This window comes from Macaca nemestrina, chromosome 20, assembly GCF_043159975.1.
Source record: "Macaca nemestrina isolate mMacNem1 chromosome 20, mMacNem.hap1, whole genome shotgun sequence".
Taxonomy (NCBI): domain Eukaryota; kingdom Metazoa; phylum Chordata; class Mammalia; order Primates; family Cercopithecidae; genus Macaca; species Macaca nemestrina.
Window position 1 is genome coordinate 13,725,141 of NC_092144.1, and position 12,652 is coordinate 13,737,792.

The 12,652-nt window shown below is 54.7% G+C and overlaps 1 protein-coding gene across 3 annotated transcripts; it reads right to left on the reverse strand.

Moving 5' to 3' along the window:
* Positions 1 to 71: 71 nt before the first annotated feature.
* Positions 72 to 10,404, reverse strand: LOC105497485 (DExD-box helicase 39A). 3 transcript variants are annotated; one of them, XM_011768647.2, is made up of 11 exons: positions 10,252 to 10,404; positions 4,320 to 4,531; positions 3,857 to 3,984; positions 2,821 to 2,913; positions 2,267 to 2,450; positions 1,493 to 1,611; positions 1,019 to 1,150; positions 814 to 923; positions 580 to 724; positions 314 to 461; positions 72 to 230 (listed from the first exon to the last, which is right to left on the reverse strand). In XM_011768647.2, exons 2-11 carry the CDS (start codon positions 4,525 to 4,527, stop codon positions 214 to 216), a joined length of 1,284 nt encoding a protein of 427 aa, XP_011766949.1. In that variant the 5' UTR covers positions 4,528 to 4,531; positions 10,252 to 10,404; the 3' UTR covers positions 72 to 213. The 3 variants fall into 3 exon arrangements, with proteins under 3 accessions (XP_011766949.1, XP_011767007.1, XP_011767072.1); XM_011768705.3 differs by lacking the exon at positions 10,252 to 10,404 and adding an exon at positions 7,489 to 9,086; XM_011768770.3 differs by lacking the exon at positions 10,252 to 10,404 and adding an exon at positions 6,491 to 7,021.
* Between the last annotated feature and the right edge of the window lie 2,248 nt (positions 10,405 to 12,652).

The following is a 12,652-nucleotide window of genomic DNA, read 5'->3' on the forward strand; positions in this document are numbered from 1 at the left end:
ATTCAGACGCCAGGCCCAGGGTGTCCGTCAAAGGCCGAGATGACTAAGAAACAGATGGTGTGGGAGCCAGGTTTCCGTAATAACAAGTTTATTCTCACACAATTTCTAGCTTCTCAACAGTGGCACCTGGAAAGGGGAGGTGAAGCTGCATGCGGGCGGCTCCAGGTGGGCAGCTCCGGGTGGGCGGCTCTGGACTGGCGGGGCACGTGGTGGTTACCGGCTCTGCTCAACTGTAAGACACAGGAAGTGGTGAACCGAAGGGCCGGGGTAGGAACCCTCTGCCTCAGCCCCCTGCCCTGCCCAAGGCACTTACTGTATGTGGATATGTCAATTTCCTCTGGAAGTTCTGCCACATTAACTTCAAACCGGTCCTGGACGTCATTGAGGATTTTGGCATCATTCTCGTCAGACACAAAAGTGATGGCTAGGCCTTTGGTGCCAAAGCGACCCGCCCGGGCCACCTGCAGGCAGACAGGATCAGGGTCAGGCCACAGATAACACCTCAGGACTTGAGGAAAAGCAGGGTTGGGGCCCCACCCCACCGCCAGGGGAAAGTGACATGCCCGTGAGGCCGCTCACCCGGTGCAAGTAAGTGTCCGAGTCCTCAGGCATGTCATAGTTAAAGACAATGTTGACTCGCTCGATGTCCATCCCCCGGCCAAACAGATTGGTGGCCACCAGGATCCGCCGCTGGAAATCCTTGAACTGCTGATAGCGTGACAGGCTGGGGTGCAGGAGAAACAAGTGGAGGCCGTCAGACACTGGGCTCCTGGGTGGCGCTCCCTGCAGCCTTGGCGGGTGGCTCGCACTCACCGCTCCTCCTGGGCCATGCCCCGGTGGATGGCGATGGCCGGGAAGTTCTGCTCCACGAGGAGCTGGGCCAGGGCCATGCAGCGCTGCACTGACTTGACGAAGATTATCACCTGAAGGAAGGAGTGGCGGTCAGGGACACACAGTCCGGCGGCCCAGCGACCTCCCGATGGTCCAGAGCCCCAGGACGGGCTGATGGAAGTGTCACCTGGTTAAACTCCAGCACGTCCAGGAGATCAAAGAGCTTGCGGTTCTTCTCACTGTCTTTGAGTTTGACGTAGTACTGCTGCAGGCCGTGCAGCGTGAGCTTGGTCTCGTCGTCCACAAACACCTCCATGGGCTGTGTGGGAAGGGAGGTGGGAGGGGCGGGCAGGGATCACCTCTGGGCATCTCGCCTGCCCAGAACCTTCCAGTGGGCGACTCCTTTGTGCGACGCTTCCCAGAGGGCCTCCTGCACCAGACCTCAGTAAACATCGCTCAAAACCTGGATGTAAGCTCTGGCCCGGCTCAGGTGTGGACCAAGCTTGACACCCAGTTTGACAAGACCGAGGGGAGGAAAGGAGGCTCCGCCGGCTCCCAGCATCCCAGCATCCTCCGAGGCATGTGGGCTGTGCGGGTGTCCTGGGGCCCCAGGCTCCAGGCCCCTGGGGAAGGCCGAAGCTGCCATTCTCGCCTTACTCACATCCTGCATGAACTTCCTGCACACAGGCCGGATGTCCTTGCTCAGGGTGGCGCTGAACATCATGCACTGCTTCTCGTGTGGTGTCAGGCGGAAGATCTCCTGCACATCCCGCCGCATGTCTGGGTGGGGAGGGCAAGACATGCGTGGGCATGAGCGTCTGCCATGCAGGACCCCCACCCCAGACCAGACCCAGACCCCTCCCAACCTGTGCCAGGGAGCCAGTGGCACCGTGACGAGGGCAGAGTGAGCCGCGGGAGTGGCCAGTCCTGGTGCCTGAGGGGCTGGGGGGTGGCCAGAGAGCGCAGGCGCGGGAGGAGCTGCAATCCACTTACGCGCTGGCGCGGAGCAGCCGTGCCCGTGCGCCTCGAGACACGCTTCAGGGAGGGGAGCCTGAGGCAGAGACAGCCGCTGGGGTGAGAGCTGCAGCTGCCTCCCAGGACACAAGCCCATCTCCCACCGGCCCTGTCGAGGCTCCCTGGGGGCAGGTGGGGCCTAGAACCAACCCAACAGGTGGCAGAGGTCTCACACTCCTAGAGGTATGTGCGCGTGCCTTTACGTCCAGGAGGGACGGGGGCTTATTTGGGTCCCGTGGTCCCATTCGGCTCGGGCTCAGAAACAGCACGTCCCTCTGCCAGCAGCAGAGCTTTCCCTAAGATCACCACAGGAGCCCCGCCTGCCAGCCACCCATGTGACCCACTCAAGAGTCTTCCGCCTGCTATGGGGCCCGCCTAGTCACTGACTCTCCAGCTGAGGCTGCAAGGGCAGATGACTCACCCAGCTGCTCCAGCATCTTGTCACACTCGTCCAGCACAAAGTGCTTCACATTCTTTAGGCTGAAGCTCCTGTTCCGCACGAGCGCCAGGATGCGGCCCGGGGTCCCCACCACGACATGGGGACAGTTCTTCTTCAACACTTCTTCATCCTTCTTGATGGAGAGACCCCCGAAGAACACAGACACCTATGGGGAGGAGGAGGAGGAAGCTGCTCCATGCTGATACCTGGCCCAAGGCCCCAACCAGCTCGGCCCCAGCAGCCCCTGAGGGCACCTAATACCCAACCCCAGCACCTGTGAACAGGAGGCCTCAGGGGACCAAGGCAGGCCTGAGAGCCTCCCGGGGCTCCACTCAAAGGAAGCCCCAGGCTGGGACCTGCACAGGCCCCTGGGAGCCATGCATAATTCATCAGGCTTTTAAGGAGCAAAAACCACCGCAAACCTCAAAGGCAGCTGCCCCTGCCAAGCTTGGTAAATGCTGGCTGGGCCAGAGCCGAGGCTAACAAAGCTGCAGAAACCAAGCGGCGCCTGACCAAGTCCAACCTGAGGGGCTCACCTTGACACTGGGCATGTACTTGGAGAAGCGCTCATACTCCTTGCTGATCTGGAAGGCCAGCTCCCTCGTGTGGCACATGACCAGGACCGTCACCTGGGAAGTCGCACGAGAAAAGGGCCCTCAGGCAGTATCCTAAACCCCTCCCCCACCAGAGTCCACCCAACCCAGTCCCCCCAACATACTGCACCCAACATCATAGGCCATTTGAAGACCCGGTCCAAATGCCTCCCCCTTCTCACGGCCCTTCTCCAACCCTCACTCCCTATACCCTCCCACAGCTACTGAAACTTGTCTCCCAACACCAGGACCCGCAACGAGAAACAGAAAATGGCCCGCATAATGGTTAGACCTGGCCTGCCCAGGTGACGTGGGACCCAGCTCTTTAAGGATTTCCTGAATCTCGGCACTCAGGCGGCCCCAGCCCCGGTCTTCCCACCCATGCCACCAGACACTGGACCACACCACAGCTCTCCACGGCACCTTCATCCATCAGGATGTGCTCTGAGATAACAAGCGCACGGGCGCCAATATGAGGCCCAAAGATGTGCACCCGACCTGACTCAGGAGCAGGACACCAGAATTCACTGAAGTGTCTCCCCAAGATAGTGGCACACAAGATAAAGGGAGAAGACAGCCAGGGCCTAACAGCAAGGACAGCAGTGACAGCTGTATTCGGGGCAACCCAACCTTCATAGATGGACACTCTCTAGGTAGGTGGCACAGCAAAACAGCAGCAATACCTCTGGGGCAAGGGGCAAACTGTAGGCACTTTCCAGTTATTTTGGCTTATTGGCAATTTCTGATTTTTGTAATAACTGATTACTCTATATTTTGAGATAGAGTCTCCCTCTGTCACCCAGGCTGGAGTGCAGTGGTAGGATCATAGCACACTGCAGCCTCGACTTCCTGGCCTCAAGCAATCCTCCAGCCTTGGTTTCCCAAAGCGATGGGCTAACAGGTGTGAGCCACCTCATCCAGCCCCTCTACTTCGGCCGCCACAGGTAGGGTGGGGCTGGGAAGGGAGGAGCCCACCCACCTGTCCGTTAACAGGCTCAATCTGCTGTAGGGTGGCCAGCACGAAGACCGCTGTCTTGCCCATCCCAGACTTGGCTTGGCACAGGACGTCCATGCCCAGGATGGCCTGGGGAATGCACTCGTGCTGGACTGCAGGAGAAGCAGAGCGTGAGAGACGAGAACCTGGATACACCCCCGTGCAGGCTGCTCACCAGTTGACCAGGGGGCCCACAGTGAGGGCAATCAGAAAAGGCCAAGTCCGGACAAGGCCACAGACACCTGCAGGGCTAGGGTATCTGCCTGGTCAAAGCAGAGCACCCCGGTGCTGAGAGCAGCCATAGGCCCTGCTGGGCACAACTGATCCAAGGGGCGGGCAGGCCCCTCCCTCACCCACGGCACACTGGAGGCAGCACCGCTCTGGGCGGGCAGGGCTGGTCTTGTCTTGGTGAGGACCTGGGCAAGAGGATGACACCCAGAAGGCGTACCCTCAGACGGATGCTCAAAGCCACAGTCCACGATGGCCCGCAGGAGCTCCGGCTTCAGCAGAAAGTCCCGGAAGCCAGAGCTGTGGATGGAAACGTAGGATCCCTTGATGTCTTTCTTAGGGGGAGCCGGTGTGCTCTCTTGAGGAGCCTGGGGCTCTTCCTCTTCATCGTAATCCAAAAGATCATTTTCCACATCCTGTTCTGCCATGATGCTGAGAAGAGAGAGAGGCAGGGTCCCGCAAGTGGGCACAGAAGGATGATGAAGCTTCATTCAAACGGCATTCTCTACCACCTCCTTCCATAAGCCAGCCTGTCAGCTCCACCTGGGCTGCATCTCGTAGCTTCGCCCTGTCTTCACCTCCGCACCCCCAAGCCACCCTATCTCTCCCCCATGCCCCGCTTGCCACACCCACAGACAGAACACCCCCCACCTCCAAGGGTTTCCCATGGCTTGCAGAGTTAAAATCCCAACTCTCACCACAGGTCAGGCAATTCCCTTGGTTTGACCCCTGCCCACCTCATCCCACACCACCCCCAGCCTTGTTCAGCTGCTCAGACCCCTGGAACTCCTGCCCCAAGCCTTTGAACCAGGTTGTCACCACCAGCAATGCTCGGCCCCCAGGTCTCTGCACAAATGCCTTCTTCTCCACACACAAGCCTCAGCTCCAGTGAACCTCCTCGGGCTACCTAGCCCAGAGAAGCCCCCTCCCTATCACTCCGCAAGGAACCCACTGGGCTTTCATGGGGCAGGAGCCCAAAGACCCCAGGGGTAGGGCTGCCAGGATGCTGGCGGGAACTAAGTTTGCAAGAGAGCAAGCAGTATCTGCCCAGCCCCAGCTTCTCCCGCTCTCTGTGGTCTGCACAGGGGAATAATTAAGTGCTCTCATGAAAGGCCTCCTATTGGGCCTGGGCCAATAAAAATAAAGCTGAGAAGATGGAAAATGGAATTAATACAAAGTCTGCCTACCTCTTTGCTTTATTAATCTAATGTATACCAAGTGCCTGCTGGATGCAAGGGACCCAAACATGAGGACAATTGTCTTTCATCCTCCTCCCCTACCCCAGACTCCAGTGGGGGGTGGAGCAGAGGGCTGCAGCTGATACAATTCTTCCTGAGGCTGGATGCTGAGGATCCTAAGCCACTTCTGGCCCCACTGTCACTCAATCCCAGCCCAGAAACAGCAATTCCATTCTCTCAATGGCTGTTTTTTCTCTCTCAACATCCCTGTCCATGAGGCAGTGAATCCCATCAAGGCCCTCTGGCCAGTTCTCACCTATGCTACCATGCTGGCCCCAATGTGCTATTACCTGTTTTTTATTATTATTGAGACGGAATCTTGCTCTGTCACCCAGGCTGCAGCGCAGTGGCACCTCGGCTCACTGCAACCTCCGCCTCCAGGGTTCAAGAGATTCTCCTGCCTCAGCCTCCTGAGTAGCTGGGATTACAGGTGCTTGCCACCACGCTCAGATAATTTTTGTATTTTCAGCAGAGACAGGGTTTCACCATGTTGGTCAGGCTGGTCTCGAACTCCTGACCTCGTGATCCGCCCGCCTAGGCCTCCTAAAGTGCTGGGATTACAGGTGTGAGCCACTGCGCCTGGCCTTGTTATTATTATTTTTAATTAGAACAGCTTTACAGGCCAGGCGCGGGGGCTCACGCCTGTAATCTCAGCACTTTGAGAGACCAAGGCAGGCGGGTCACCTGAAGTCAGGAGTTCCAGACCAGCCTGACCAACATGGTGAAACCCCATCTCTACTAAAAATACAAAAATTTAGTCAGGTGTGGTGGCAGGCGCCTATAATCCCAGCTACTCGGGAAGCTGCTGCAGAAGAATCGCTTAAACCCGGGAGGCGGAGGTTGTGATGAGCCAAAATCATGCCACCTCACTCCAGCCTAAAAAAAAAAAAAAACTTCACAGAGATATTTACACGCTATACAACTCACCACTTAAAGCAGACAATTCAGTGGTTTTTAGTGTAGAACCAACATGTGCAACCACTACCACACGTGCAATTTTAGAATACTTCATCACCTTGAAATAAAAGCTCCTGTACCCTTTACCCATCCATACCCTAAATACCCCACCCCAGCCCCAGGCAACCACTAATCTGCTTTCTGTTTCTATGGATTTGCTTGTTGTTGTGGATATTTCACATAAATGAAATCTTACAATTTGTGACATTCTGTGTCTGGCTTCTTCACTCAGCACAATGTGCTCCAGCACATCATCAGCACTCCCTTTTTTTTTCCCCCTCTTTGAGACAAGGTCTTGCTCTGTTGCCCAGACTGGAGTACAGCGGCCCAATCAAAGCTCACTTCAACCTCTGCCTCCTAGGCTCAATCAAGCGATCTTTCCACCTCAGCCTCCCTAGTAGCAGAAGCTACAGGCACCCACCACCACTAATTTTTGTATTTGTAACAGAGATGGGGTTTCACCATGTTGCCCAGGCTGATCTCCAACTTCCGGGCTCAGGCGATCCACCCCCCTTGGCCTTCCAAAGTGCTGGGATTACAGGTGTGAGCCACCACACCCGGCCTCATTTCTTTCCATGGTCACCTAATGTTCCTTCTCATCAATATACTACATTTTGCTTAACCACTGTCAGCTGGACATGCAGAGGCCATCATCTCTTGGCTGAATTAAGCCAACAGCCTCCTCCCTGGTTTCCCTGTTGCCATCCCCCAGCCCCTCCCCAGAGCAGCCAGAAAGATCCTATCAAACTGAGTCACGGCCAGGCCCAGTGGCTCACGCTTGTAATCCCAGCACTTTGGGAGGCCGAGGCGGGCGGATCACCTAAGGTCAGGAGTCCAGGACCAGCCTGACCAACATGGTGAAACCCCGTCTCTACTAAAAATAACAAAAATTTGCCAGGTGTGGTGGCGGGCACCTGTAATTCCAGCTACCCAGGAGGCTGAGGCAGGAGAATCACTTGAACTTAGGAGGTAGAGGTTGCAGTGAGCCAAGATCACACCACTGCCCTCCGGCCTGGGCGACAGAGCAAGGCTATCTCAAAAAATTTTTTAAAAAATTTAAAAAAAAAAAAAAAGCCTGAGTACATCACTGCTCTGCTCAGAAAACTCAAGTTTCCACACAGCCAGCCTACCAGGCCCCTCCTGATCTGACTCCTCTATACTCAGACCTCATCTCCCCCATTGCCCCTCACTCACCGGCCTTGCTACTGTGTCTCAAACACACCTCAGCACCTTTGCACTTGCTGTTCCTGCTGTCTGAGTCACAAATCCCCCACTTCTTTTGGGCCTCCTTTGCTCCAGAAAGGCATTTCCTTACAGCCCCAAATAAAACAGCACCGCTTCCAGTCAGCCCTGCCCTGTGAGAATAGCTAATGAACACTCCATAGCATAGGCTGAATAAATGGAACTGGAATAAAGGCGTTCAGGCAGAGCTGAGCAGGTTTCTTTATCTGACCCTTCAAACAGGCAATCTGAAGGGGTCACTTCCCAGGCAGCAGGGAAAACATGAGCCAAGAAAGGTCAGTCCAAAAAGCACCAGAGCCTTTTGGGGTATGGAGAGTAGGACTAGCTGGCTGGCGTCGGGGCAGAAGAGAAAGCTGGAAGAGCTGGTCGGCCACAGGGCATGTTTTTTCTTTTTTTTTCCTTTTTTTTTGGAGACAGGGTCTCGCTCTGTCACCCAGGATGGAGTGCAGTGGTGCAATCATAGCTCACTGGAGCTTCGACCTCCCAGACCCACCCAGTGAGTCTCCCACCTCAGCTTCCTGTGTAGCTGGGACTACAGGTGCATGCCACCACGCCTGGCTAATTTTTGTATTTTTAGTAGAGACAGGGTTTCACCATGTTTCCCAGGCTGGTCGTGAACTCCTGGACTCAAGCAAACCTCCTGCCTCTGCCTCCCAAAGTGCTGGGATTACAGGCATGAGCCACCCACCACGCCCAGCCTGGGCATGTGTACTTGCTAAGCAATAGGGAATTGCTAATTAGGTTGGAGCTGAGTCACTCAATCAGGATCTGCCCAAGAGTACTGTAATTTACTCCACAGATGAAGGGGGAGGTTAAGACCAGCAGCAGGGAAAACCAGTCACCAAATGAAAGAGAAGTAACCAGGGTAGGGGCATGAGGTAAGGAAAGAAAGGGTGGGACATGCCACAAGACAGGAACATCCCCTGAGCAATCCATGGGTAGAGAAGAGCCACAGTCTATTCCGGGCTCCACATCTAGGTGGCCAAGAGATGCTGTATTTTAAGGAAATAAAGCAAAGTTGTTTTGCTGGTGGGGAAAGAAATTTGCGGCAGGCCGGGCATGGTGCTCACTTCTGTAATCCCAGCACTTTGAGAAGCCAGGGTGGGCGGATGGCTTAAGCCCAGGAGTTCGAGACCAACCTGGAGAATAAGTTGAGACCTCGTCTATACAAAAACAATTTTTTTAAAAAATTAGCTGGGTCTGGTGGCATGGGCCTGTAGTCCCAGCTACTTGGAAGGCTGTGCCGGGGAGGATCGCTTGAGCCAGGAGATCGAGGCTGCCAGTGATGGCGCCACGGCATTCCAGCCTGGGTGACAGAGGGAGACCCTTTCTCAAGAAAAATAAACATAAAAAAAGAAATTGGGGCCGGGAGTGGTGGCTCACACTTGTAATCCCAGCACTTTGGGAGGCGAAGCGGGCGTATCACTTGAGGTCAGGAATTAAGAGACAAGCCTGGCCAATATGGTGAAACCCCGCCTTTACTACAAAAACAAAAATTAGCCGGATGTGCTTGCTTGAACCCAGGAGACACAGGTTGCAGTGAGCGGAGATAGTGCCACTGCACTCCAGCCTGGGCGACAGAGCGAGACTGTCTCAAAAAAAAAAAAAAAAAAAAGAGAGAGACAGAGAAACATAAATTGGGGCAATCTGAATCCGTTAACACACAAAACTTTCGAGAAACCGGGCTGGGCAGCATCGAAAACTCAAAACAGGATCCGGCGGGGTTTTCCCCGCCCAAAGTGGGTGGCCACGACCGCCGAGGCGCTAGAAGCGGATGAACTTGAAAGGTGACAGCAGGGAACTCACAACCCAGACACGCCACGTATACCCATTTACCCTCAAGTGTCCCCTGGCAGGCTTTCCACCCCGGAGTTTATTCCCACCTGGGGACTCCTATTTCCAAAACAAAGTCTTTTTTTCTTTTTTTGAGGCAGAATCTCGCTCTGTCACCCAGGCTGGAGCGCAGTGTCGCCATCTCGGCTCACTGTAACCTCTGCCTCCCGGGTTCAAGCGATTCTCGTGCCTCAGCCTCCCGCGTAGCTAGGACTACAGGCGCCCGCCACCACGCTCGGTTTTTTTTTTTTTTTTTTTTTAGTAGAGACGGAGTTTCACCGTGTTGGCCAGGCTCGCCTCGAACTCCTGACCTCAAGGGATCTGCCCTCCTTGGTCTCTCCCAAAGTGCTGAGATTACAAGAGCCACCGCGCCCGGCCTTCCAAAAGAAAGTCTTATGTGCCCCAAATCTCAGAACCCCGAATCCCGTAAAAAGTAGACCAAGAAGAAAGTAAACTGGGAAAAGGGTCAAGTCCCTTGGACCCAAAGAAACCCCTGAAAACTGGAAGCTCCGACTTCTCCCACCCAGTCCCCAGACCCCGGCGTCACCCCCTCGTCCCTCTCCAAATGGCCCCAGGCCGCCGTGGGGTCTATTCGGACCGACTGACGGACTCCAAGTGGGACTTGGAGCGCCGTCGGCCATGACAGCCCCTCCCAGAAGCGGGCCCCGAGCCCCGCGCGCCAACGGCCGGCCCACCCCTAGCGCATGCGCCCCGGTCCGCAACGGCCAACACACAGCGCTCTGACACACCAACCGCCCCGCCCCCCCTCGTCTCGCGACCCTTTCTCCTCCTCCCCTTAGCTCCCAACGTCTCCCCTAGTCCTCTCGCTCTCAGGTCAGACGTCCCCACACCGCTGCCCCGCGCCCGGGATCCGCCGCTCACCTAGCTCCCCGTTCTTCTCCGCGTGCTGCTAAGAGAGCCTTCTGACTTCGGTTTTCCGCCGGGCGCTCAGACACGAGCTGCCGCGCTTCCTGCCTCTTGCGTCGGGCTGCTGCGCTGCTCACTGGACCGCTGCCTTTTCATTCAAGAGAGGCTGAAGCAGTGATTGGGTCCTGTGGAAGGGAGCGGGAGATTATTGGCGGAGACGGGAAGAAAGAGGGCGTGCCTTACGCCTCGCGTTCATTGGTCAATCTAAAAGTAGGCGAGCCCCAGTGAGCCGACAGACTGGGGCCGGCAGCGCGTGGTCTCGTGATCTGGGTGTGGTGCTCGGTGGGAGCCGCCATGTTTAGTACTGATAACTGAAGACCAGATGGTTGCCCCTTGGCGTGTGCCCCACCCTTTCCAAGCGTGGCTTCTGCGCTGGGCGCTGAAACCGGAACTATCCCAGTTGCTATCAATCTGCGGCCTGGGGTCGTCCACAGTGGAGGCTCTGAAAAAGAATAGGGATCTTGGAATGATTCGAGTGGAGAGAACATTTTGCAGTATTTGGATTTCTATCACTCCATGATAGTTTTGTCTCCTTGAATTTAACATAAGTAGAAGCATGCAATAGGTTGTCTTTTGTGTCTGACTTTTGCTCAACAAAACTTTTTTTTTTTCTTTTGAGACGGAGTCTGGCTCTGTCACCCAGGCTGGAGTGCAGTGGCCTGATCTGTGCTCACCGCAACCTCCGCCTCTCGGGTTCAAGCAATTCTCCTGCCTCAGCCTCCTGAGTAGCTGGGACTGCAGGCGCCCGCCATCACACCTGGCTAATTTTCATATTTTTAGTAGAGACGGGGTTTCACCATGTTGGCCAGGCTGGTCTCGAACTCCTGGCCTCATGTGATCTGCCCATCTCAGCCTCCCAAAGTGCTAGGATTACATCAGCCATTCTGCCTGGCCCCAACAAAGTGTTTTTGAGAGTTGTCTGTGTTGTGGGGATATCAACAGCTCGTTTTCATTGCTGAGTGGTATTTCATTGTGTGGCTATACTGTAATGTAGCCAATATAGTTTCACCCACCTGTTCTTGGCTAATTGATTGTTTCTGGTCTTTGGCCACTGTTAATAAACTTGTACTGTAAGAGTATTTTGGGGAAGATAAATTTTCATTTCTTTTAAATACCTAGGAGTAGCATGGTGGCATTGTCACTGAGCTTCATTAGATCCTAGGAGTAGCATGGTGGCATCGTCACTGAGCTTCATTAGACCCTGGCAGATTTATTTTCCTATCTTCCTGCCTCTCTCCCTCCACTTTCCTCTTTCCTTCTTCAGGGTGTGACTCTGTTACCTTTCATGCCCAGCTAATTTTTAAAAACTTTGTGAAGGTAGGGTTTTGCAGGCCGAGCGTGGTGGCTGACACCTGTAATTGTAGCACTTTGTGGGGGCCAAAGTGGATGGATTACCTGAGGTCAGGAGTTTAAGACCACCCTGGCCAACATGGTGAAACCCCATCTCTACTAAAAACACAAAAATTAGCCGGGCGTGGTGGCGGGCGCCTGTAGTCCCAGCTACTTGGGAAGCTGAGGCGGGAGAATGGCATGAACCCGGGAGGCGGAGCTTGCAGTGAGCCGAGATCGTGCCACTGCACTCCAGCCTGGGTGACAGAGCAACACTCTGTCTCAAAAAAAAAAAAAAGAAAATGCCAAGTAAAGAAAGGATCAGCCAGGTACTATGGCTCCCGCCTATAATCCCAGGACTTTGGGAGACCAAGGAGGGCGGTTCACTTGAGATCAGGAGTTTGAGACCAGCCTAACCAACATGGAGAAACCCTGTCTGTACTAAAAATGCAAAAGTAGCCGGGCGTGGTGACACATACCTGTAATCCCAGCTACTCGGGAGGCTGAGGCAGGAGAAATGCTTGAACCCGGGAGGTGGAGGTTGCAGTGAGCCGAGATTGTGCCATTGCACTCCTGCCTGGGTGACAGAGCCAAGACTCCGTCTCAAAACAAAAAACAACAATAAATATTGGCTATTTGGGGCTACTCAGGAAGCTGAAGCAGAAAGATCCCTTGAGACCAGGAATTCCAGACCACCTTGGGCAACATAGCAAGACCCTATCTCAAAAAATAAAAAATAAAAAGATAAAAAAATTGTACAAATATTTTGTGTATCTTAAGTTTTTGCCACCCTCTTAAATTTTCCTACCAAAGGCCAGCGCGGTGACTTATGCCTGTAATCCCAGCACTTCGAGAGGCCGAGGTGGGCAGATCACCTGAGGTCAGGAGTTAGAGACCAGCATGGCCAATGTAGTGAAACCCCGTCTCTACTAAAACTACAGAAAATTAGCTGGGCATGGTGGTGGGCACCTGTAATCCCAGCTACTCGGGAGGCTGACGCAGGATAATCACTTGAACCCAGTAGGCG

Coding starts and splice junctions, on each gene's coding strand:
- LOC105497485 (XM_011768647.2), bottom strand. CDS start 4,527: ATGGCAGAACAGGATGTGGAAAATGATCTTTTGGATTACGATGAAGAG. Junction 2,914..3,856: donor TTGAGCCTGTTAACGGACAG/GTGGGTGGGCTC, acceptor GCGACTTCCCAG/GTGACGGTCCTGGTCATGTG. Junction 1,612..2,266: donor CAAGATGCTGGAGCAGCTGG/GTGAGTCATCTG, acceptor CTCCCCACCCAG/ACATGCGGCGGGATGTGCAG.